The sequence below is a fragment of the Aspergillus tanneri genome (genome assembly GCF_003426965.1).
Source record: "Aspergillus tanneri strain NIH1004 chromosome Unknown AapTan_8_pilon_pilon_pilon, whole genome shotgun sequence".
NCBI lineage: Eukaryota > Fungi > Ascomycota > Eurotiomycetes > Eurotiales > Aspergillaceae > Aspergillus > Aspergillus tanneri.
In genome coordinates this window covers 407286-432805 of record NW_022984635.1, presented here as the reverse complement: position 1 = coordinate 432805, position 25520 = coordinate 407286, and the positions used below count along the sequence as shown (strand labels likewise).

Sequence of the window (25520 nt, the reverse complement as noted above, 5' to 3'; positions counted from 1 at the left end):
AACCCGGTAGATGGCGTAATGGATAATGTTAAGATACCCATGATATGTACACATTGCTGACAACATGGTGAATTGAAGCGAAACTTATGAGTGTAGTCTGTTCTCTAACTGCGTTACTCTGCTTTGCAGATGAGCATAAATATGGCATGTTTATAATGTATCTATTAGAGCCTCTTTGGTACCTATATCAACAACCTAGTTCATCTATGCAAGGGGCGTCAGACAATAGCTATAAAAACTCCAGCCTCAAGCCTTTACTATATCCATGACCATATCCGCCACTTTCGTAGCCACAATATCACTGTGTCCTACCGCAACATCAGCACAAAAATATCAAGTACCAGAATAATAGGTACTCACGAATACAAAAAGCATGTGGTAGTCCATCCTCGCAAATAATCATTTCTGGCCCCCCCCGGACACGTCCCCGGTGCTCAATGATCGCATCTCTTGTGTGTTCCGCAACCCAGTGGTCATTGCGACCGAAGTAAAAGAATAATCTTGTGACCGGGTCTTTGGTGGTGGAGATTCCCCAGACGTCATCGCTCCATTGATCCGATGTGATTGTTTGCATTTCATCGGCAGCCATGTGTCTAGCCCATTTAGTTAAAATAAAGGATAAAATTATTTCTATATTTTGTTTCATGTAGACGGGGGTAGAGGGTAAGAACATACAATGCCTGTCGTACACCGCGCTGACTCTTCAGAAATGCAGCCGTAGTATCAACCATGCTGGCAGGTGCGGATGCCATATTAAGCTTGATCAAACGTTGTAGGAGCACGGTCGGCAGAAGAGTCGTGAGAATGCGAACCAGGACACCAGCCACTATGGCCAGTTGGGGGATGAGTGATATCAGGCGCTGTCACAGTACATCAGCATGTGTATCCATATGTACAGTCTGTAAAGAAGGGGGAGAACAGGAGAACATACGGTCAACTTCTGACCGGATGGAGACTTTGCGATATCCACAACAGTAGGGAATAGCATAACTCCACCGACAATATCAAATTCAACGGGACGATCACCGTTCATTGAGTTCTCGCGGTGTCGTCTGAGGACTTCCATGGCGATATAAGCGCCGACAGAGTGGCCGATGAGGATGACCTTTGGAGTTGCAACGGGCTCAGCTCCCGAAGTCCTCTCAATACTCCCCGTATATTCAGATAAGAATCCATTGAGTTTGCCCTGGACAAAGCTAATCTGCTCTTCGAGGTCATAGTAATGAGAGTGAGACTCGACGTCTTCTGCCTGTTGAGTTGGCTCGGGAAGTTCGAACCCAGCAAGACTATGTCCGTAGACCTGGAACGAATACTTCTTCTCCTGTTGAGTCGCTAATAATATCAGCTTTTCTGAAATAAGGGAAAGAAATGCATGGTAATAGCCAATTAGCCCGGGGTTCCCTGAGATGAAGTATATGATAAGCGGGGTTTGTGACGGCTCAGTCGGAGCTGTAGAGAACGTGTGAAAGAAGCTGTTGGCAGTTATATGCGGCCGCTTGCCAGTAGACATGTTGCCGGGGAACAAAGAAGAATTGAAATAGAGAAATCGGCTTGCAAAAATAGTTGTAGGTAGTAGTATTTCAGTACGGAGTAATCCCTCTCCAATTTCCTGATACAAATGTCGCCGAATGCACTTCGGTCCACTCACTTTCCACCCAATTAGCACGCACACTGAAACTGTACAGCCCTCAAATATCTTGATACGCACTCTGGACACGCACTCCACAGAGCGGAAGTGCCTCGGTCCAGACCTGGCCGTTCATCTTTGCCTGCTCTCAAGCTCCATATTATAATGTCATAATCAAAGAAATATCTACTGATTTTTGTCGACTCTTTCATCCACAAAGCATGAAAAACGGCGCAATGAGGATGGCCGGTACTATTGGCCTGAGCGACAGAGCGTGACTCAGTAGAACATCAAACACGCTCCAGTATCTACGTACCATCTAGCTCAACAATTATAACTTTGCTCATGTACCCCAACCGCGAAAGCGCAAAAGAGGATTCAATTCATCGGGATACGTGCCTTTCGGATAGGCAAAAACAATTTCATCTCATTGTCTCATTCCATCTGACTCCATTCCATTCCATTCAACCAAAGCTCCTCAAATCCCAGGGGTAAATAGTGAGAAACGACACAGAACAGCCTAGCAATGCTACAGATCCAGGCAATGCCGCTCTAATTATCATATGTGAGAGGCTTGCACCGCACAAGCTACATCCCAGATTCATTCGGATTTCAAGTCCCCCCATTTTCGCCAAGCACTAAACACTGGAAACCCTAGACCTCAAGTAAATAAAACCACAACGGAAAAGCAAATAGAAGGCAAGAAAACTTAATAGATATACACCAGGTCTGGCGGTTTAACACCAGGTCAGGACAAGGCGCGGGATTTTAGGTCTCGAAATACACCAGAGACCTAATACATGATTTCTAGAAAACAGAAGGGATGTTAAAAAAAAAGGAAAGGAAGACAAAAAAAAAAAAAAAAAAAGGCACAAGTATATCGAGAAAACATTGAGGGAATCGTACAGGGAGATACTGCAAACCCGAAGAGTGAAAGAAACAACAAAACATCACTTCATCTGGTATCTAGGAAGCTGTCATGAAACAAACAGGGAAGCGCTCCTGGTACTTTGACACGAGAATGATGCACGCAGAAAGATGATGATTATGCGACCAATGCCATGAAAACGTCAAAAAAAAAAAAAAAAAAAAAAAAAAAAAAAAAAAAAAAAAAAAGAGAGAGAAAGAGACAGAACAATCATCAGCCATTATTACTGTGGTCATCGTGACGATTCTCCTTTTTGCTGCTCTCGTTGTTCGTCGTGGAATCCGAAAGATCAGGGGCCGGTGAAGACGATTTGACAATAGCAGAGCTGAGATTGATAGCTATCCTCTTGGGTGCTGTACTGCTGGACAGATTTCCCAGGGTAGCATGCACTGTTCCTTTGTCAGTGCTAGACACCGACCCGATGGACGTGCTCCTCTTTTTCCGCAGAATCCCAGCACTTCCAGCACCACTGCACGTAGAACCTCTCCGTTTAGGCCCAGAGGTAAGCTTAACGAGCTCATCATCGTCCTCCTCTTCACGCCGGCGTTTCTCTGACAATCGTTCCGGGGGAGTTTGTATCGCCGGTGACAATGGAGTTGATGGAGTTTCCTCGATTGAGTCGGCAACAGATCCTTGGTGCGAAGGCGCCTCGCATTGCTGCTGCTGCTGTTGTTGACCCGAATCAGCTTCCACTTTGGTAACCATGACGTCATCTTCCTCCTCATCGTCGGGATAGTCAACTAGAGGCTTAACAGCTGGAGAAGCGGCGCCATTTTGAGCATGCGGCGTTGCAGTTGCAGCCGGTACATTGTCTTGCTGTTGCCACTGAAGATGAACGTTAGTATATTGATAGGGGAGATCTATGCTTCGCGGAGTGCCTCACCTCCTCTTCATCGTCTGACGTGTTAAAATACTCTTCCTCCGCCGCGTCCATCTCTTTGACACCCTGCCAGCGTTGGCCGTTGACCTGGATTTGGCGGCTTGAAGTTCCATCGTCCTGTGAGAAGAGATTGGGGAGTCCGCTTCTGCTCCGTAGCCCTGCATTTGTTCATATCGAAGGACCAAATCGCGGAACGTGTCGACGTAAGTTATATTTTTAAGCTTCTCGCCATACTTCTCCACGACGTGCAGCACAATAGGCTTGATGTTTTCCCGTTTGATGAATTCGAAGAGCTCGAGGCAGGCTGAGTTGAGAAGGTTGTCCCGTGGCATTGTTTCGTAGACAATATCAAGGATTAAACCGAATGTGTTATTATGCGTCATAAGCGCTTGGTAAAAGGTATCTTGGAGGCTGATCAAGGTACGGAAGAATTTCAAAGCAGCTATATCAGCAGTTAGCACCGACGCTAGTGTTAATACAATGCACATAATAGGAATTCTCACTTAATTTGAGGTGTTTCTGGGGCACTTCGAGTAACTGTGCAACTCGAGGAGCAAGACCCTCCTTATGGATGACATTACGACTCCTGTATAGGTGTTGTCGTACGAAAAATGTAAGAATATCAACTAGATGCGAATGAAGTGCTACTTCTTGAAAGCTCATGTCATTCACTGCAAAACAAGCTGTTAGTTGAATAGAAAGAGAAACACATGCAGTGTCTGAAACTTACAAGTGGCACGATTTTCCAATCGCCTAAGTGGCTGGAAGAGCCTTCTGGCGGATTCGTCAAAGTGGTTCTGGACAAATGCATCGGAAAGGATGCCAGGGCGCAGTTTCGAAAAGTGCTCGGGTCCAGCCCGGCCCATCGTATCCTGCAGAGGAATCTGGGGGGTCCAGTAAGACCTTGACTGCATCTGCCAGTTGATTCTTGACCCCGAGATCGGATTCAGTGTGAAGCAAATCAATAAGCGTGTCCGTCAGTGGCGTTTTCTTCTCATTCACTGCTTTGAGCATATAGCCCCGCATCATAATGGGGTCATGGTCAAGAAGAGCGACCAGAATGTCGATCCCTGTTGTACGCAAGGCCGGGTTAGGGTGTTTGATGGCAAAGGCTATTACCGCAAAAAGGCCGTGGCTGATAAAATTAGCAAATAGATTGGCGCGCGCGGGAGCCTGTAGGTTCTTCGCAATAGCAGCGCATTGATGGAGGAATTGCACCGCATCCTCCTTGCGTTTTGCGTCCGAATTTCTCGGATCGAAGACCAAGAAAAGATCCTTCAGGAATGCAGCATTCGATTGAATATGATTCACAATCTCAACCTGATTGTAAAAAATGAGGGAATTGAGAACGGAAAACGTTGGATCATCCAAAATCCGAGCGAGAACTACGTCCTTCAAGTATTGCAAGCGCCAGGTATAACGAATTTTTCGACGGATCAGTACATCTTTAATGGGGACCACCTCCTTATAACGCGACTGGTCCGCGAGATACTGACGATGATTGGCTTTATGGGTAGGAAATTCGGGGTCATCTAGGATCGATCAGCAACGCGCCATAGTGGTAAATCAACGAATTCGCGTACATTCCAATGCCCCAACGACTCCCAGAATGATTGGGTCTGTGACAACGGTCTCAATGATGGTATTGTCATTGAGAAGTATAAGGGACTTCATGATATTGCACAGACGATGCAAGTCGACGTGACTTTCGAGATCCTCTGCGACGGTAACCAGCGGGATGAGTTTAGGAATATACTCGTCTCGAATAACGAATTTGGACAATGCGTCCCGGCCGGCTTGGGTAATACTGGCCGCCCTCATGATATGGTCGATCTCGTGGAGGTTTCCAAGCTCCGGCGGTGGTAACATGATTGACTGGAAGCTCTCGAGGTCGTCCGACAATGCATCATCTGGAGGCAAAAAAAAAAAAAAAAAAAAACAGAGCGTTAGTAACAGGGAGACAACCGACGGAGAGTAGGGAATGATACGAACCTGCCGCTGCCAGACTGACCAGGTGTTGCTGCACAGCCCTAACAAAATCCCTTCATTTCCAGTCAGCCAGTTAAAGAGGCGAGTTTGAATTGCAGATGTTCGGAGCCCACCAGATAACTGCGCAACCCTCCGCCTCCTGAAAACTCAATGCCATGTCTGTCCCATTGGGCTCGGTCCATACGATTAACGTCTCTGGTTGTGTGACACGCGTCAGCCAAAAAACAAACCCCCTCCTTTGATATATGCGACGCGACTGCTGGTGAAAGCGGTACCTTGTTGCTTCTGGTAGCCATCATCCTTGGAGATTTTTGTCTCCAACAACACCCGGTCGGGCTCATCTTCAGATTCGACAAATATTCGCGGCTCATCCTGTAGATCAAAATTGGGGATGTTAGCGGTGGGGAGACGAAATCAAAAAGGCGCATATCGTGGGCCGGAGAGGTTTGCGCCCGACGACCCTCGCGCTGGGCGGATGACACCATGCGCTGCGAGACTTACATCAAGAATCTGTCCTGTGCAGAAACCCGTACCACGATCGAACCAGTCGTTATCTTTCAGTTCATAAACCTTCACCCGCTTACGATCGCTCGGCGCTTCCACCTCCAACGCCATGATCCGGTAGTCAGGAGAGGTGGCGTCTCGTCACTCCGGGACAACTCAGAAACGAGTGAACCGGCGTGCGAAGAGCCCCAAGGTGTCGGAAATATGGGGAGAGGTGGGCCGCGGCCGTGTCCAAATCGGACGAGGGAATACCGGCGGAAAAAAAGTAGGGCGAGTGTGATGGGTGATAAGAAAGACGATGGAGAGGAAGGGAGGAGGAGACGATGGCGATGATGGGTTGCTTGCTTTGCGGATGATAATGATGATCCTGACTTTGGGGTCGGGCCACCTGACGGCCTCGGCAGCGGTCGGCGCTTTTTTTTTTTTTTTTTTGCCAAATTCTTCTGGATTGTTCCCACCAAATGCTATTAACCTAAAAGTACGAAGCAGGTACACACGCGACCGTCAGAGAATAAGAACACCCCAAGACTTTTCTTTGAATTTTAGAAAGGGCACACACACTTGGCGAGTTTCCTGCGGGTTTAGGAGTTCATCCGAATTGTTTGAAATTTGCAGAAGATCTGCTCAGAAGGGGCAAGGGAGCCAAAAGAAACATAAAATTAAAATAAGGTCAACCGCGAGCTTGGGAACAAGTGAGTGCCCTGGGAAGGTCAGATCAGACAGGAGATGCAAATACGGGGATCTGCAAGAAGACGGATGGAGGGAATGACGTGCGCCCGCAGGCTTCCACCGAGAAGGCTGTTGGAATACATGAGACTGCTTCCTAGTCGGCAGCCTTGATCTAGTCCTGGAGACTCCCACTACTATCCCTACTACTAATGAGGGTTGTCATAATACTTCAATCCCTTGTCTCAAAGGGGAAAGGAGGCACCAAAGCCAGGGACAGAGCCTGGGCCTGAATGATGTTACCCGCTTCCTTGCCTGAACCTTCATCATCCACCCTGCAACAATTAAACTTAACTCTCCTATTCCCGCGCACCTAAGAATAACCATCATCAGTGTTAGACTTCCCACAACCTAATCTTCCCCCGCATATCCATGGAACACCGGATGTACTCCATACTCTTGTTGGTCCTGGTGCATCATTCAAGGGTCTATTTCATTCCCATATAGCACGCAAGAGATGCAAAGGAAACGCTGCTACCTGTCTGTACTTTGTCATTGGGCATCCACGTAGTCAACTAGCTATGAGTGCAATGGATCTACGATCCGAGTTTTCGACTCCCATCCTATCAGATCCAGTCTCCTTCAAAAATAAGTCACATGTACCCCAATATCTGCACACATCCCTTGGACCATGGCCGGTTTACCATTCCAGAAGTTATTAGTTTCCTGCGAACGCATGTGGCATCCAAGGATTTCGACGGCTGGTATGATCATATATGAATCGGAGAATGCCCCAGGGGAAAGATCTGTTCCGTACAAATATAAAGTTCTAAAGGCTCATTGAAGTGGGCTGGATTTTCCAGAACAATCGAGAGTCTGACTGATGAGGTCATCGGCATCTTGAGTCAGTCCTTACGCCTGAGGCAGAATACTCCGCTCATATGATATTTGTCATGGCAAAACCAGACAACAACTGGATTGCTACCTACCCAGCCTGATCCAATTACGGAGTAAATGGTGAAGTAGGTTCAACAGCTCAGTAAATGGAAAGTTGACAAGAGAGAGCAGCGCGGCTTTATCTCGCCTTGTCCTTGACTTGGAAGGGTCTCCCTTATCGATATATGTACCACCACAGCGTACGTAAATCTACGCAAGAGAGAAGGTCTGCAGTAGCTCCGCCCGGGGAAGTCTTGAATGTAACTCTGTAGTCTGTACCTTGAGACTAGCACTGCTACCTAAATCTAGGGTACATTGCTCTTGGGTCCAGGAGAAACACTCTTCAGCCTAGTTTATCAGTTCTTGCCCTGGTCAAAGCGCCCATTGTCTGATTGGCTGAACCCCCTCCATTTATGGGATGCTCATGTAACCACAGGTATTTCTCGGATTGGCCCAGACCAATCTTTAGTAAGTTCTTATTAAGCGTTCCCACGCGAGATTGAACAGTGTGCCCAATCAGGAAAGGGCTTCCGTCTGGCTGGACTCTGCCTGCTTTATTTTTTTTTTTTTTTTCCCGGCTTCCCTCAATGCCGACATTAATACATTTCTGAAGACCACAGGCGAGCGACTTCAGGGAGCTTTGCGCTCGTTTAGGTCATAAAGCTCCCAATCGAGTCCCAAGACGATCACGGATCAGATCCCCGCTTCCAATTCTCGATACGCCCATCAACCCTCACTTCCACTGCTTTCGTTGCGACACACCCGTTCCGTTCGACCACACTCCATTAGATCCCATCCCCAAGTCTGTATATCATGTCGGATATCAAAGATCAAGTTGTGGTTCAAACGTCTGCGGGACCCTATAACAACACCTCATCGTCCCAGTCATCTCCTAAACCGTATACTTCGGTCGGAGTAGAAGCGAACCATCCAGATGCTGATTCTGGCTCGGAGATGCCTGCAGATCAACTTGATCAGACAAAGAAAGGGAAATTTGCGTACTTTAGGACCAAGGAATTCTATATCAGTCTCATACTGGGGTAAGTGTTCCCTCCCCGTTGGCTGTTACTCCCATTCCGGCATCCAGTCTAATGCTAATCCTTGCCCTTAGTCAAATATTGGCAATTACAAACACGGCAACGGGTACATTCACTTCACTCATTCAACTACAGGAGACGTCGATTCCGGCTTTTCAGACATTCTTTAACTATGTATTGCTGAATCTCATTTTCACGCCTTATACAATGTACCGCTACGGCATCAAAGGCTGGCTCCAAATGGTACGCCGCAACGGTTGGAAATGTGAGTGTTCCCAGTTTGTTACGTGCTAATAATATCAATCTTTATCGGAATATCTTCTAACCTGCTTCGGTGGATACAGACATTATCCTATCGTTCTGTGACGTCGAGGGCAACTACTTTATAGTGAAGGCATACGAATACACAACCATGATGAGCGCCCAGTTGATCAACTTTTGGGCCATCGCAATTGTGGTCTTTATTTCTTTCGTCTTCCTACGTGTTCGATACCACATCTCGCAGATCCTAGGGATCATTATCTGCATCGGCGGCATGGGAGTTTTGATTGCATCGGACCATATTAAGGGCACCAACGGCGGCAAGGCCTCGAACCAGGTGAAAGGCGATCTTTTTGCCCTCCTAGGCGCAACTTTCTACGGCCTCGCAAATACGGGTGAGGAATACTTCGTCAGCATGCAACCCGTCTACGAAGTCCTGGGCCAGATGGCGTTCTTCGGAATGATCATCAACGGCGCCCAGGCTGGTATCTTCGACCGTCACTCGATCAGAACCGCCCACTGGAACAGCAAGGTCGGAGGCTACCTGACCGGATATACACTCTGTCTCTCACTTTTCTACAGCATGGCTCCGCTCCTGTTCCGCTTGTCTTCGGCTGCGTTCTTCAACATCTCCATGTTGACCATGAACTTCTGGGGTGTCATCATCGGTGTCAAGGTCTTCGGCTACAGCATCCACTTCATGTACCCCATCGCCTTTGTGCTCATTATCCTCGGCCAGCTCATCTACTTCTTGGGCCGCAGGGTCCTGGGTGAGGCACGCAAGCCCTGGCTCGGTCAGAATCAGGAACATGGTATCGCTGGCTTCTTCACCGCAAAGAAAAAAATTGAGTCCGAGATCGGCTCTACTCCTAGTCCTAATTCAGTGGCTAATGACACGACCACTGCGGATGATGAGCCTCGACAAACTAATACCAGTGCTGTTTAGCGTTGTGGCGTTGGGGTTTTCGATGAGTGTCTGTTTCTGAATTTCGTTTTGCTGTTTCTGCAAATAAACTGGTGCGCTGGTATGCATATCCATACACTTCTGGTAGGATGGACTGAAAGATCTGTGCAGTGATGTGTGCCTGATCTGATAAAAGTTGGATTTGTTTTGGCGGGATATTTTATTAATACACATAATTTCAATATATACATGCTTGCCATAAAAATCAGCTTTGGTTCTTGTATTGAATAATTCATATCCAACAGGAGTAATGATAATGACCTGTCGACCGACTATAGACGCATACAAAGCTCCTTAGTTATTTACTATTTCAAGAGCACCAAACTTTCTAAAAATCACCTGTACCTTGAACATGCCTGATCAACGCAATGGTAATACATTCCACCCAAGTAACACCGTCTATACATATAGCTATAAATGGCAAGGATGTGAATAAATTAATCCAAATAATATGCAGGACAGAAGTGAAAGGATAACCATAAACACAAATATCAGAACCAAACCAAAACCAACCCTGATATGCCAGAAACTCAGTGCAGGTCAGACAGACTCCAAGAACTCTTTTATGTTAGCCTCCTGGTCCCCCAGTATTTGCCAATGTCCCCCAGAACTAGAAACGGAAACAGAATATCAACCTTTTGGAGTCCCTAACAACGGCAGACGCAGAAATACATGCTCCAGCCAAAATTGCAACCAAACCCTAACGATGACTTATAACACCTGAAACTCTCCCCGGATAAGGTGGAAACAAGAGCCCGAGACGTACACCCACAATCATGTAAATACAACCCCAACCATAAAGAACAGAAGCAGGAATACCAGCAGAAGAATCGAAACATAAAGAGAGAAGGAACACAGATCAAGGAAATGAGGCAACCGGACATTTAAATCGATCAAGAACGCAAAATGCAAACGCACACAAAGGGGGAATACCGACTCCAGAACCAACAAGCCGACCAAGTTCCCTAGTCAGTAAACCAACCATGACCAAATTAACTGTCCACATATGATAGAGCGCTAAACAGAAAATATTCTTGCACCACTTTCCCATATATGTACCATGCTCTTTCCCAATATTTGAACGAAAAATGGAAATCTCTCTCTGAAACGCCGGCGTGTAGAAGTGAACGCATGTTGCTGAATGTAGCAAGCGTTAACTGAAACAATCAAAGCTGTATGTTGTATTAACCCCAGACAGAAGCTTGGACACCCAATCCATTCTTTGAGCCCCAGACTCCGGTTCCGTTACCCCAGCCGAGTCCAACACCGCCAGTGGAATCCTTGGGACCAGGGTTCACTGCGGAGGTAGAGCTCGTAGGGTTGGAAGAGGTCGAAGCTGAGCGCTCGTTGTTGGGAACTGCTGTGGCTCCTTCTCCTGAGCTGAAACCAAATCCCAAGGGTGATGGTAGGGGAGTGGTGGAGCGTTTGTTCAGCGCTGGGTTGGGAGCCTGTGCTGGACCCGGTTGTGGGATCGGACGAGAACCAATAGGGCCAACAGAGCCAATCAGTCCCGCAGCTGGCTTCGACGTCGCTTGCCTCGAGGACGGCGAATCAACTCCACCAGGAGAGGAAGTCGAGGTCACTGGCTGGTCGGCACCATCGTACTTGCCGCCGAATACAGGGTTGATACCAGAACTAGGGGAGGACGTGCTGTTCGCACGAGATGGAGACTGAAGAGCTGACGCGCTGGCAGCAGCCTGAGCAATGCCATCTGTACTACCTTGAGCAGGAGTTTGGGCAAGAGGGAATGGATCAACGCTGCGGGGAGACGGACCTCGGACCCCAGTAGAGGAAGGGGTGCCACCTGCTTGGCTTTCAGGTCGGGAATTGTCATCCGCCAACGTCCCCGGAGAGAAGAAGGCGGGACTTTCGTTGCCGTAGAGAGCCCTATGTTGGCGAGCCAGGAGATCTCGACGGCTTTCCTCACTCATGGCGGCTGGGCTGAGCGACCGGTCGGACTTGTTTCCAGACATCTCGGCAAGTAGGCCTTTCATGAATAAAAAATATTAAAACCCATATTCAAAGAAAACGAAGGAGAAACTGGAACAATGTCCCAATGTATTATACAATGCAAAAAATACAGATGGGCAAGAAGATCACGGGGAATCTTGGCGAAGAAAAGACTGCAAAATAAAAAAAAAAAAAACTCCGGAGACAAATGCTACCACGTACTTCGATTGTACTGTTGCTCCTGGTGATAATTGCGGAGCTCCCTCTCACGCTGCGCTGCCATCCGACGTTTTGCTTGCATCATCTGCTCTACTTCATTTGGGCGGCCCTGAAAACGCTGGGAGGGATAAAAGCCCTGCACGTTAGGGTTCGGATGCATACGAGATCCGTCGAAGTCGCTAATCGAATGGTGACGTTGAGCTATGTTTCCCATTGTACGGGGGTCTGTGTACGGGGTGTTATTAGAGGCGGGTGTTGTAGACTTAAACGGTCCAGTAGCTTCATACCGTATTCAGGGTAGGGACGTCCCATCATCATCGGCATCGAATCCCTTCGTGGAGTGGTCCACAACTTTCCACTTTTGACAAGATTATCAATTGCTCGATCGACTTCTGAAATAAAAAAGTCAGCGATTTCTCGCATTCATTCTATCCATCTTATCGATAAGCAAAGACAAATTGTCGATGAGAACGCTTGTCACTGAAATGTTTTGAGAAATTTCAACTCTAGGGGATGACAATCCGCCTCCAGCATTTGGCGAGAGATGACAAATGAAAAAAGGAATCGACAGCGGTGTCACAAGGACTGGGGGAGCCAGATTATCCATACCGTCAAACTGGGATGAAAAGGCTGGGATATCATCCCGTTGGGACACAGAGCTCGATCCTACGAATACACCATCAGCGTTACTGCACAACCTGTACACAACGGTGCTATTCCCAAATATGTTGTAACCGTACCGGATCGCGACGGGGGAGCGGGCTGTTCCCATGACACCTGGCGCGCAGCAGGCGCCTGCCAACCCTGGGGCTCATAGTACGACATGTTCACGGACTTGAAATCGCAATGGAACGGGCCGACAAAAGCGCTGGTTGAATCGGATCCGATCGGAGGAACTAGGAGAGGTCTTTTGGTGTTCAAAAGATTAATGTAAGTTCTTGGTCCAAAAAAAGAGAAAAAAAGAAAAGAAAAAGACGACGGCATTCAAAGGATAATGGGGGAAGCTCAAAACATATGGGCCAAGAGTCCAAGTGATCGAGGAAGGCTGAGATGTCGACCAACACCAACTTTGATGATGAGATATTCCCAGATGAACACTTCCGTGTCTCAGGGGAACTTATTCTTTTAATACCCTATCACTTGGCAATGGGCTCGTGGGTCTGTTGAACACACAAATTTAAAGAATAATTGCAATTTCAAATGATAATGAGATAGTAAAAAAAAATAATGGACTGCCGAGGCGACAAAGCAATCGTCCTTTTACCTTCGGAAGTGGGTCGAGGAGGAAGAGGCAATGCGTTGTTCGGTAGTAAGGTAACTTACAAGAAAAGGAGTGATTGCCCTCCCAACAAAATTTCCAGGTGGCTCTACCACGAGCGAACGAGGCAGAAGGGGCAGTAGCAACTTCTCACCCACGACAGACAGCGCCTGACGTGTATGGGGGGGAAGGGGGGAAGATCGAACTGAGAAGGGGAAAAGGGAAGATAAAAACAGAGGGGGGAAAAGGTGAGGAAGGAAGAGGGAGAGTAGAAGTCGGGTAGCAGAGGTGCAACCGTCGAAGGAGACTGGACTGGGCGGACTGGGGTGAGGGGAGAGGAGGAAGAGGAGGGGAGGGGGGAAAGGAGGGAGAAACGAGAAGAAGCGTGGGTGATTATTTTTTTTGACCGGGGATAAGAACGTCCAGGACGAAAAAGAAAGCGAGTGTCTACTCCAGTACTACTGGGTCCCGTTGAAGCAACTACTAAGTTGGTTAAGGCAAGTGAAAGGAACTCCATAGGTAGCCTTCGGCCAGTCATAAAAGTCTTGGTCCAACAAAAAAAAAAAATCTGTGAGGGAAAACCACACAGACATATACTAAAAAAGAAAAATTAATACATACACAGCAACACATAATACTTATACACTCCTTTACTCCCTACAAGTATACAATGCAATATGCCACTACCAGAAAAGCAAAATTGAACAAAAAAGGTAAGGGAAAAAAAGGTGGGTGTTGGATCCTCTGGTTGGTGACGGACGTTTGGTGCGTTATTTCGCTTCCTTCCGACCCGTTTTTTTTTTTTTTTTAACACCTCACTCTGGATGAATAATTAATCTCCTTTTCATCATATCTTCGATATTTGTCTATTATTCTTCTTCTATCTTAGGGGAAAGAATGTTGGTAGAGATTGCAGCCTATGATATCGGTGCAATTTTAATTACTGCCTTCTTATAAAATATTAAAGGCACTAGAAGACAAAAAAATTTTGGATTGCTTGGTAGCTTGGTAGCAGGCTTAAGGACCTTACAATGATAAATGTCAGTGGTTCCACTTCCATAATGTAAGTACCGTACTCCGTACTACCTACTCTATACTCCAAGGTACTTACGTCCTGTTCTTCCTACTGATGTGTCTCGTATCAATATATAATTTGTGACCAATGTACTGAGTACCTACCTACATACATGGCTGCATTATGTAGACGCCTTGGCCTTCTCGACAAGTGCGCCGCAACGAGATATTGCCAATTTGTCAAATAGTTTATTCCTACGCAGTATGGGAAGATATAAAATCATCAGTCAGGTAAATAGTTGTATTAAAACCAGTCCCGATCTTAGAGCATCCGCTACACAATGTGTATTTTTATTGTCCTGGTTTATGGACTTTTCCTTTTTGGTCCAATTATCCGGTACCCGGAGATTTGAAGAGCAGTAGGCTCAATACCCGACAAATATCTCTTAGCGCTGCCCGTCCACTTTTTCACGTTGGCCTTAACAATTTATTTTTAAAACTTTCTCCCTCTTGGACTGCTTGTCCTACCCTCCTCATTGGTTCATATGTACTTTGCAAGGTTTTAGGTAACTCAACCAGTCTTAAGCAAGGAGAACGATGTCTGGAAATTCCTCGCCCGTGTGGCAAGCCCACTGTCAAGAGCTACTTACATACCAAGTCTTTCCGTCCGTCCGTACGAAGTAATATTTCTTCGAGACAGCCACAGTAATGCCCTACAATATGGTGCCGTGGAAGGCAAAAGTCGGCTTTATTTCGTAGTGATAATATGGAAGAACCAGCGGAATCCAAGGGAAACAGACTCCAGCATCATTGGTCCTCGTCAGGATTAGCATACTGGGCATTCTGTCATATTTGGGCTAAGGGACTGGTTGCGGGTCGCGTACAGTATTAGGTACTCAGTCTATTGATTGTGATGCTGAGATTATCAGCCGGTGTAAAAATAGGTTTAACATTGCTATTGTTGAAAATATCTTTTGAATAATGACCATATCTGGAGTATGTACCCCATATATTCTAAGTCTTAAACACAGGACTCTTTTTCTTGGCCCTTAAATAGTTACGGAGTACTGTTAGCATTCATAACATCCATCTTCTATTGATGATAACAATAGTGCCTAAGATTTTATTAGCGCGTAGCATTCTCCCCTGTGACACACTACAAGAACCTAGAGAACATGTACTAAATTTAAGTTCTAAGTATCTCTCTCACTTTCACCGTAATGCTTAATAATCTTACCAGCCTGCACCTAGTTAATTTTTAAAAGGAGGTGGGGCGTGACTCCCCAATGGAAAGTACCTACCTACTCATATGGATGGCACTCGGACCCTTTGCGCCGGGAAGCACAAGACACGCGTGTGCCATTGTCATTGTACTGCCAGTAGGCTTAATTCGTACTACGTTTATATCTCTTACTGTTCCTCCTTAAACAAGTCATGGGGTATATTTCCTTGGCTGGATTTCCTTGGAATGTATGTACATGGACTCGCAGATGCATAAGGCATGTGTGTAAGTTGCTTCTAATGTACTCTGTACTAGTTAAGTTCCCTAAAGTTCGGTTGACATTGGTTTCCTTGGGAGGGGAGAAACAGGAAAAACCCTGTGTAATGTAGTATTGGATTGGCATAGTAAGATTCCTAAATACGCAACACGCGGCCCATTCATACTTAAGTGTATTTGCATATAAACTGGCAGAATCATTCAAAACATAGAAAATAACTCATGTCGCCACAGTGACCTATATAGGCGATAAACTGAAAGGACCAATCTCCATAGAGAAATGGGTCGGTCATCCTTTTTCACTACGTGATGTCTAGTGATACTCCATTATGTTAATTGTCCATCTGGATGAATCAAGGATGTTCTTATGTCCAGTGGCTTGATGTCTGGGGTCCTGTCTTCGTTCGGGCGCGCATCTACATCCAGTCTGGCCCGCGGACTTGGTTAGAACTGTGTGATACCATGGCTCAATCAGGAGTGACGGGTAGAATGAGAATGATGCTCATGCTAGGATCTAGGATATTTGACTACAGAGAGCGTTAATTTTGAAAGGTATCAAAAGCACGCAGATATGCACGGAAACAACCTGGACACCTGCTGCAGATATCTATGGAATGGGATTATAATTTTTCAGACTCGAAGCGTACTCGAGCAACATGCCCGTGGTTGAAGCTCTAGTCCATAGGATCACATGGGTGAGGGTACTTTTGTGACGAACAGTAGACCGTCATTGTTCTTGAAGTTAGCGGGAGAGATGGAATGGATTGACGTATAATAGGACGGATGGATGATGGCTGACATTGAATTGCAGCGAGTGGCACAAATGGAGTCCTTATTTGGATTCGACTGCACGTGCCGCAGCAGTCGGAATAGTGGCCGAGATGTGGCCTCGAGTCTCGACGACAAAAACGCGGGGAAGGAAAGGGAAGGAACAATGAGAACCTAGGTAACTCTGCTTGGCAACTGCATTCAGTACAGTAAGTGGCCTGGGGCGGAGGTTAGCACAAAGACCTCTCTTTCTTGTATCTGGCAATCTGCTCCGTAGAGGTAGGAAATAATGGTCTATGGGCTATATTACGTACATTTTATTCCCCTCCCCCTTCTTTTCTGTCCGGACCCTTGAGTTTGGTGGGCTGATCGTGCATTATTGAGAGGTCATCAAGGAGAATGGTGTACCTACAGAGCTAGCATATAAATACTACTATCTTTCAATAGTCAATAGCCAGGAGATTGTTGACATGGCAACTTCTTTATCTGTTGATACTACGGAGTAACCTGACTGCCATTCTGAGCAGTGTTTGGCTAATTCTATTGTGGCTTAACACTATTCATCCGATATACATATCAACATATCATATTATTTCTGTAGCTACAGCTGTGTAGGTAGTAAGCTCCTGAGTGCTCCCAGTCAATGTTAATAATAATACGCATCCTTAATGAGGCGGGAAAAGAATCCCGAACCCGTTCCTACTGTTCAATTTAACATGTCAATTTTTAGCTTTCTTTTTCTTTTCTTCTTCTTCTTCATCATCATCATCATCATCATCATCATCATCTTTTTTTTTTTTTTTTTTTTTTTCAAAAGGGAAGGAGGGATCGAAGGCTATTCTATACCGGCCAATTGAGGGAGTAGTGGTCACTTTGAAGGAAGTTGGACAAGATACGACAGTGCGTATACCAAATACCTATTTTAGGCTGGATGGAAAGTTGCCTTATTTACAAAATCCAAAGAATCAATCAAAGGTCATTTCCCTTTCATTATTTCACGTTGGAATCTGGAACATATGGTGCTAGTAATAAAGGCACTACGGGGCCAAACACTTACCGCCAAACCTGATTAATGGCCCCGTGGCTCAGGCTCACTACTTCTCTGCCATCGCCCTAAAAGTGATGAGTGATTGATTCCCCCTCCACGCGCAGTTGTTCCTCCCCATTGTTATTCGTTTCCAACATACACTCTGCAGGATTTCTGCGGTTATTTCCCCAATCAATCAATATTCAGGCTGGTCCTTTTATGGAGAAAAAAGTGGTTTCTCTTCTTTTGCCCTTCCAACGTGATCCTTGGTCTTAAAACTTGTGTGGTTTTTTGAAGTGTGCCCTTCCCGGCTAGAGTCTATCGCTCTCTCCCCTTAAAACACCCTATCGATTTGGCGATCGACACGACAAGTAACTCGTACGCACCCCGACATTCCAGATTCACCACAAATCAGACAGACAATTCGTTACTGAAACCTCGGGCCCTGTTAGCCTTCTGTTGGGTATTTTTCTCCCTCTTTTCTTTTTTGGGACATTCGCTAGGCGAAGGGCTTTTTCGAGGTAGAGCAGAGAGACAATTTTGCTGGTCCAGCGCCGACTGGTTCTGCGTTGCCTCGTCCCCTGTTTGCCCCCCTCTCCCACGTTTTCGCCGTGTCTATCACCTTCTTGTCTTTTGGGGCTAGGGCCATTATACAGGATCACTTACTGGTTATACACTGACTATCAGGAGACTGTCCTGCCAGTTTTTTTTCCCTCTCCCCTTTTTAAAAAAAAGAGAGGAAGGAAGGGGAAGAGCGAAATAAGGGAAGAATCAAATTTGGAGATCTGTGACTCTGGGTGGATTTTTGCACACCAAGGTTCTCGTTGCATTGAATACAACGGGAATTTTCTCCATCCTACCTACCTCTCGTGGAGGTCAACGTTGGCGAACAACGTTGAAGTCGCTATATGCACTCAGACACCGATGGGAATGCTAAATTGTCCTCTATACCAGGTGAACAATCACCGATAGCGCCTACAAACGCCTCGACTATGCCGTGGAACCTATCCACCGACACGTCTTCAGAGGCAACTACTCGGCCACAATTGACTTCGCAGCAGTCGAATTCTCTCCCGTCGACGCCCTACCAACATGCGCGAAATCTCTCCTTCCACTCCCGCTCCCCCTCCCCCTCTCATGGAAGCACGTCCCCTCGGTCCACGCATTCCGAATCCACGCACATTCCGCCGTCCCTGCGAAAACCGTTCACCGGCTGCAAATATGAAACCGCTATGGCTTTCTTTCGTAGGAGAATGCCGTATACGCTGGGCGCCGACTTGTTACCCGAGGAGAAGGAGGGACTCAGGGAAAGATTAGAACCAGAGGTGGAAGAGAAGTTAACTGCGGATATGTTGGAGGCATATGACCGGTTACTGCCATCGGCGGAGAGCGATGATCGGCGACGCCAACTTGTTCGCAAGCTGGAAAAACTCTTCAACGAACAATGGCCGGGGCGCGATATCAAAGTCCATGTTTTCGGTTCATCTGGGAACAAGCTTTGTTCAAGTGACTCGGACGGTATGTTGCGTCGCGTGTCGGTTGAGGTACGGGTGCTGACTTCGGACGCAGTGGATATTTGTATAACCACGACATATAAAGAGCTTGAGCATGTATGCATTCTAGCTGAGGTTCTCGCGAAACGTAAGGTCTTTCTCTACCTTCAAGTCGACCGATCCACTGACATACTTTGGGTGGCAGATGGCATGGAGCGTGTTGTTTGTGTCTCCCATGCAAAGGTTCCAATCGTCAAGATCTGGGATCCGGAGCTACGTCTGGCATGTGACATGAATGTCAACAACACGTTAGCACTGGAAAACACGCGTATGATTCGGACCTATGTGGAAATCGATGACCGCGTACGGCCTTTAGCTATGATTATAAAACACTGGACGAAACGGAGGATACTCAACGATGCTGGTATGTTTCAGATGTGGAAACCAGACGTCTTGCATCATTTAATACTAACTTTTGCTGTTAGGACTTGGAGGTACGCTAAGCTCCTACACGTGGATATGCTTAATTGTGAACTTTCTACAAACACGAAATCCTCCGATTCTCCCCAGTCTTCAAGCTCGCCCCCACAAGAAAAGACTATCGCCCGAAGGATTAGTCTGCTCGTTTGATGATGATCTCAACAATCTGCTTGGGTATGGACGAAAGAATAAGCAGTCACTAGGTGATCTGCTTTTTCAGTTTTTCAGATACTATGGCCATGAACTCGACTATGAAAAATACGTTATTTCTGTCCGAGAGTCCAAACTGATCTCCAAAGAGGATAAGGGTTGGCACTTGCTGCAAAATAACCGCTTATGTGTCGAGGAGCCATTCAACACGTCCAGGAACCTAGGGAATACCGCCGATGATACGTCGTTTAGGGGCGTACACCTGGAAATTCGCAGAGCGTACAAGGCCGTGTCAGAAGGAAATTTAGAGCATTGTTGTGAGCAGTACCAGTATCCGCCTGAGGAAGAGCGTTCGTGGGAGAGGCCCCAACCACAACCACGACCCATTTTAGCACCTCCACCTCACCCTTCTCGGGGTGGTCGTGGTGGCGGCCGTGGTGGACGGCATTCGAACCAATACACTCGTGGTGGACATTCTGGTGGTCGACGGTCATCGAATACCCCGAATAAGTCGAACAACTTTCGCCAAGCAGCCAACGGCATGAGTGCATCGGAGCTCTCCCTTCAGGCCCAGCAGGCACAATACCTATTGCATGATCATCTCTACCAGCAAATTCAGATACTCCAGGCCCAAGAGCAGGAGCTCCGACTACAGCTGCAAAACCAGGCCCTTCTCACAGGGAGACCACCACCTGTGCTGATCCGTCAGCCCTTCATCCAGTTCCCAATGCCCCAACAACAGGAGTCTGCGGGAGACGATAATTCTCGAACAAGATCTGGAACGGTAAATCTTACGCCCCAGAGCACACCCCAGCGCCAGCATTCTTATTACGGTTCCCCCTATCTTCCAGTTTCTGTTACAGGCGTGCAAGGCAGCACTACAAACCCACCATCCCCATCAGCAGCTGCTGCCACGCCAGATCTTCGGCGTAATCCGCGTCGGTCGTCCGTTGCAAATGGATCGCCAGGCGGGTCATTAAGGGCGCACTCACAGCCTGCAAGGACCGTTAATTCTCTTCCAAGCTACGCTCCGATATACTCAATCGTACAGCCAGTCGAAAGCCCCCAGAATTCAAAGCAACGTAATGCTCCGGGTTCCCCTGACGGTACACAGAGTGAAGAGGAGAACGCTTTCATGCCTAGCAGCCTGCCCAATGTGACCCGTTCTACGTATTTTGATGAAAATCGACCAACTGAGTATATGGGATACTACCTCGCCACCTCTCCACAATTACAAGCGTATCATCAGAATGCCATGCTATCACCTTTATCGGCACCTGTGGGATTGGCCTTGCAGAATGGTGGTGTCGTTCCATTTCTTACGAATTCGCAGGAATACATGTCGTCAGTGGCACCAAATGAGATGGTTGGTCAATCGCCAGAGTACGGTGCGACACAGAAGCCCAAGTCTGCTTTTTCGCAACACCGTACCACTTCAAGACCTGCGGTGTCTCTTGATCGTGGTGGTCCCTTAATCGTGGATGGCTCGGTGCCCCTAAGCGAGCCCCGTAACTCCATTTCGGTCGAAGGTTATGATCCATATGCTACTATGAGCCACTGTACGTCTAATTCTGACGATCATAATACGGACACACCTGCTAGTGTTTCCGATTCGTTCTCGCAAGACTTTCAAGACAACAGCTCGGTAGACATCGATCAACCGCCGTTCTATGGCCGACAGGGGCTCGATATCCATAAACCTGGAAGTTCACCCGATGTTTTTATGAATGGGCAAGGCGGGAAACCTAGTCTACTTTCGAGTCGGCTACAAAATTTGCACCTCTCAAATAGCGAGAACATCACCGAACCATCGTCGTCATCGAGGACGATGCCAGAAAAGCCAAGAGCAGTCCATACTCATCATGAATTGGGAAAAGAGGCTTCTCGTCAGAGGCAATTGGCCGCAGGAGAGAAAGCGGCGTCTAGCCCCGGGACGTTGTCAGCGATAGAGTTGCATGTTCCTTCAACAGGAAAACGCCGGCCTAATGGCGTTGATGCTTCCGAAAAAACTAACGGCAGTGGCCATAAACCAAGGCCCAAGGGTCGTCCTGATAATTCTCATAATTCGTCTGCTGGATCAGGTGACAGCAAAGAACGAGGCGCCAACCACCAAACACGAAGATCCAATGGCGCTACCTCGACAACACATGATTCGAACGCCAGTCATGTAAGTAGCGGCTGGCAAATGACCAAAAAGAAGCAGAGGAAGAATGCAAAGCCGCCCGCGGAGCACAGACAGGTTGTCCATGGTGGTGCTGAGCCGCTTCCTGCGGATGAGTCCTTAAGAAAAGGTGGATGATAAATCAGGATCGGAATCTCCAGTCCTTTATTATTTTCCCTCTTTGTTCGAGTCGACTAGATGTTATATTCCGATGAAAATTGAACAATTGTTGCACAGCATCATGGGAAGCCCAGTTATTGATGTTTCGTGCAACTCCATTTTGTTCCCCTCTCTCCCAGCGCCATTGCTGGGGCTCACCAAGTGGCTATATCGCGATTTGGGTGATACTTGTACAGTTTATAATGCAGGCTTTTGAGGTGTTCGACTTTGTCCAGGTTCAAACGAAGTTTGCTAGCGGCGTTCTGGGTCATTTGGTACTGTATAAATGAGGCTTCCTACCGATATTAAAATGACACGATTCCAGTAAAGACTTTTCTTTCTTCTTGTCCTTACCCTTTTTTTACTTTTGAATGGAAGGTATATGTTTCATTATTCTTTTCATCTGTGCCAGTGTCGTTTTCCTACCTTTTCATGTTCAACATTGGCGTTTACAGGTCAGATACGGAGCTTGACAGTCAAGGTTCTAGCTGGTTAGGAATGGGCTCGTGAGTTCCTTGTGTGAATTGCATATGGCATTTATGTCCCAGTCCTTTATATTTTCTTCATTTGATATGGCATGGCTCTTGGCCTTGACTATATTCCCATGTGTGCTGGTCTCCTAAGAATTGTCACAATACCTTGTTCCTGGCTTTGCCCGCTTATATTGCATACCTGCTATGTCGCTTTACCTGCGCTTTTCATCGGTTCCTTTGATATTGACTTCCTCTTGGGGGCTCAGAGAGACACCTGTATCAAGTGAGCAAGCAGAAGGCTGGCCTATCTCAAAGAACGAATTGAGAAAGCACCAAAACAGACTGACAGTGGGGTGCTAACAAAGCCCAGGAATATAGCGGGCCCTGCCTTTCTCTTTCTATCTTCCTCCCTCTCCTTTTTTTGCTTTCCGCTCTCTGTTAGCTGTGAAATCTCTGTTTATACACAACCGGCATGACCGTCATACTCATACTCATTATTATTGTCAATATACCAGCATAGCAGGGAGCCAGGCGAGTGGATTCATTTTTCTTGCATTGTACTCTTTTCGTTTCCTTTTCGTTTCCCTTTTTGCTTCCCGCAAATATGTCTTTGTTAAATATCATGTCGATCGAGCCGGCATTGGCCAACCAATGATGATGCTACAGATGTAGACGTTGGAATTTACATAAGGGTTGAAGAAAATAAAGATAGACATAATGTTGTTGGCCCACATGCTCGTATAGTATGTAAGTAAAATGTGTAGAAGCAGGGAGAATGGCATCAGAAGTCCCTTGAGAACACGAGATTATATAAGAGCATTCTTGTCTAAGCAGGAAGTTCATCCTGCTTCTGTATAATCAAATTCATATCATGAAGCAGCTGAAAGTATTCAACCGGTTCCAGACTGCCCTATACAACCGGGGGACTAGTCAAGGAAACAATAATCAGAATGACACCCACAAACACCCCTCAGTCGACTCTCTTTTTCTTTTGTGGTATATAATCCTGTAACCGTGATTAGTATATAAGACATTGTCTAATTGACAGCTCTGTATATATGCAGAAACGCGACGCGTCTCATCGAGCAGAAAACCAATAAAATTTCGCATTGACTTTGCATGATCTTCATGATGAGCTAAATATGCTGGAAGAATGGAGAACACAGAGGAAATCAAAAGAAGGGGAGAAAAAAATTAAAAAAAAAAAAAAAAAAAAAAAAAAACCATAGAAACGTAATTAAAATACAAGGATTAAAAATCGTGAAAGGATAAAGGTAGTAAGTAGACAAAGGAAGCATAAAATCTCCGAAGAAGGTCATCATGATGGAAGACTAACAGAACGCTTCGATCAGCATGTAGGGGAATATGACAACACAGGCAGTCCAGAACACCATCATGCATTGATATAGCACTAGAGGAAGTTTATAAAGAGGCGCCTCTTGGATGAGGACCCAGAGGGAGAGGAATGCGACGGTGAAAAAGTGGTTGAAAAGCACGATGGGCTTTTTGATTATACCTCCTAGAAGACTCACGGGCTCGGCGGCCTTTCCTAGCTGGAAATAGCGGAAACAGCCTCGTTGGAGGGCTTTTAGGTGTTTGTCTGTAAAAAGTGAGTAAAAACTGTCAGAGACGACTTGAAGCGTAAAGGTTGAAGGGAGTTGAAGGGAGTTGAGCGGAAGAGGAACCAACCATCAGCGGCAAAGAGTGTATAAAGAGCCTGGGCTAGAATATTGATGACCGAGGACGCCTTCTTCCGTTGCCAGTGGAAAGAGGACAGCTGACGCAGGACTTTGTGTGTATCTTCAAAACTGGGGACCTTCTCAGGACTGAGCAGATCGCGTAGGACTACCACATCGTTGAAAGCAACGGTCATGCCCCCACCAGTCAACGGATGGCGCATATTTAAAGCATCGCCCAATATAACCAAGCCCGGGGTCTTGTTCGGCGCAGATGGCAGGTAGGAATTTGGCATCGACCTCAACTGACCATTTTCTAGCGCTTTAAGAAAGGCAGGCCGAACGGATTCAGGTAGACAGGGTAGGGTAACGTTGCGAAGGTGGTTCTTAACTCCACCGTTCTTCACCGAGGCGGATGGAAGGTTCTCCGGGATATCCACCAGAATTCGAGTTTCGTGTGTCCCAATCTGATACAGGAGAATGGGCGTACCGTCGGTCAAGATAACATGTCCGTAGCGAGGTACGGGGAGTTCCGTGTCAATCAGTTCCAGGCCCCAGAACCTGGAGCGAAATTTAGGGGTATGTTTGTGGTATTGTTTCCGAAACTTGGAGGCGTAGCCATCAGCCACAACTGTGAGGTGGCCGAAGTAACAATCTTTGGTGTCTTTGGCCATGCACTCCACACCAAGAACCTGCTTGGTATGCGAGCAAGTGACCAGATCCGTCGCCTTGGTCTCCACAACCGTGACATTGGGACACGCTAAAGCGGCTTCGCGCAGATTTTTCACGAATCGTCCATGGTGAAAGCAACGGCCCTCCGGCGCCCGCGATGATGGTGATGGTTTGGGGTAAGGGATAACCACTGGCTCCCCGAGATAGGACACGTAATAACCTTCCGCTGGAATGGCATCAATGCCTTCGAGACAGTCACGGAGTCCGAGTTCTTCCAGGGCCTGGACACCGCCCGGTTGTAGCAATTCACCCACGATGCGATCGGGCTCCTTCATTGAGCTCTCCAACAGCAGTACACTACGTCCCTGTCTACCCAGTGTAACAGCGAGGACGCACCCTAGGATTCCAGCGCCCACGATCACAACGTCAGCATGATGGTGAAGTCGTCTGCGCTGTTCGGCCGCATCGGAATGTTTTGTGGCATGGCCGTTAGCATGGCCTTGCAAAAGGGCGGTAGTGGTGGTGGTGGTGGCCATTGGGCGGGGAGCACAGAACGAGGGAGGTCAGCAGGATTGGGAGGATCGTCGAGAACCGTATAGCATATTCCGTCTCCAGAGTACGAGAATCGCAGGAGAATTAGAGCAATATTGGCTGGTGCAAGAATAGGAAGGATAGGGGGAGGAGAAAAAGTGTGTGTGAGGTTGACTGACAGTGGCGTGGCGTGACATGT

The 25520-nt window shown here is 47.0% G+C and overlaps 7 protein-coding genes across 7 annotated transcripts; 2 read left to right on the top strand and 5 right to left on the bottom strand.

Annotated features, from left to right (window-relative positions):
* Window positions 1–195: 195 nt before the first annotated feature.
* On the bottom strand, window positions 196–1763 carry ATNIH1004_010765 (bifunctional triacylglycerol lipase/ester hydrolase; the record flags this gene model as incomplete). Its single annotated transcript, XM_033575333.1, has 6 exons — window positions 196–204; window positions 259–308; window positions 361–593; window positions 676–860; window positions 932–1332; window positions 1709–1763. 6 exons carry the CDS (start codon window positions 1761–1763, stop codon window positions 196–198), a joined length of 933 nt encoding a protein of 310 aa, XP_033421188.1.
* Window positions 1764–2768: 1005 nt separating this feature from the next.
* On the bottom strand, window positions 2769–6039 carry PSY2 (SMEK family protein; the record flags this gene model as incomplete). Its single annotated transcript, XM_033575332.1, has 11 exons — window positions 2769–3380; window positions 3439–3552; window positions 3618–3877; window positions 3939–4106; window positions 4166–4319; window positions 4369–4967; window positions 5019–5345; window positions 5428–5477; window positions 5538–5619; window positions 5700–5796; window positions 5926–6039. 11 exons carry the CDS (start codon window positions 6037–6039, stop codon window positions 2769–2771), a joined length of 2577 nt encoding a protein of 858 aa, XP_033421187.1.
* Window positions 6040–8343: 2304 nt separating this feature from the next.
* Window positions 8344–9774, top strand: ATNIH1004_010763 (DUF914 domain membrane protein; the record flags this gene model as incomplete). The annotated part of the gene is made up of 3 exons (XM_033575331.1): window positions 8344–8570; window positions 8642–8832; window positions 8912–9774. 3 exons carry the CDS (start codon window positions 8344–8346, stop codon window positions 9772–9774), a joined length of 1281 nt encoding a protein of 426 aa, XP_033421186.1.
* Window positions 9775–10976: 1202 nt separating this feature from the next.
* ATNIH1004_010762 (uncharacterized protein) lies at window positions 10977–11765 on the bottom strand (the record flags this gene model as incomplete). Its single annotated transcript, XM_033575330.1, has 1 exon — window positions 10977–11765. One exon carries the CDS (start codon window positions 11763–11765, stop codon window positions 10977–10979), a length of 789 nt encoding a protein of 262 aa, XP_033421185.1.
* A 188-nt stretch (window positions 11766–11953) lies between these two features.
* ATNIH1004_010761 (uncharacterized protein) lies at window positions 11954–12786 on the bottom strand (the record flags this gene model as incomplete). Its single annotated transcript, XM_033575329.1, has 4 exons — window positions 11954–12186; window positions 12249–12353; window positions 12571–12627; window positions 12702–12786. 4 exons carry the CDS (start codon window positions 12784–12786, stop codon window positions 11954–11956), a joined length of 480 nt encoding a protein of 159 aa, XP_033421184.1.
* Window positions 12787–18518: 5732 nt separating this feature from the next.
* On the top strand, window positions 18519–21948 carry ATNIH1004_010760 (PAP/25A associated domain family; the record flags this gene model as incomplete). Its single annotated transcript, XM_033575328.1, has 4 exons — window positions 18519–19044; window positions 19096–19167; window positions 19225–19443; window positions 19505–21948. 4 exons carry the CDS (start codon window positions 18519–18521, stop codon window positions 21946–21948), a joined length of 3261 nt encoding a protein of 1086 aa, XP_033421183.1.
* Window positions 21949–23773: 1825 nt separating this feature from the next.
* Window positions 23774–25326, bottom strand: erg1 (squalene monooxygenase erg1; the record flags this gene model as incomplete). Its single annotated transcript, XM_033575327.1, has 2 exons — window positions 23774–24042; window positions 24132–25326. The coding sequence occupies 2 exons, from the start codon at window positions 25324–25326 to the stop codon at window positions 23774–23776; spliced, it is 1464 nt and encodes a 487-aa protein (XP_033421182.1).
* Window positions 25327–25520: the final 194 nt, after the last annotated feature.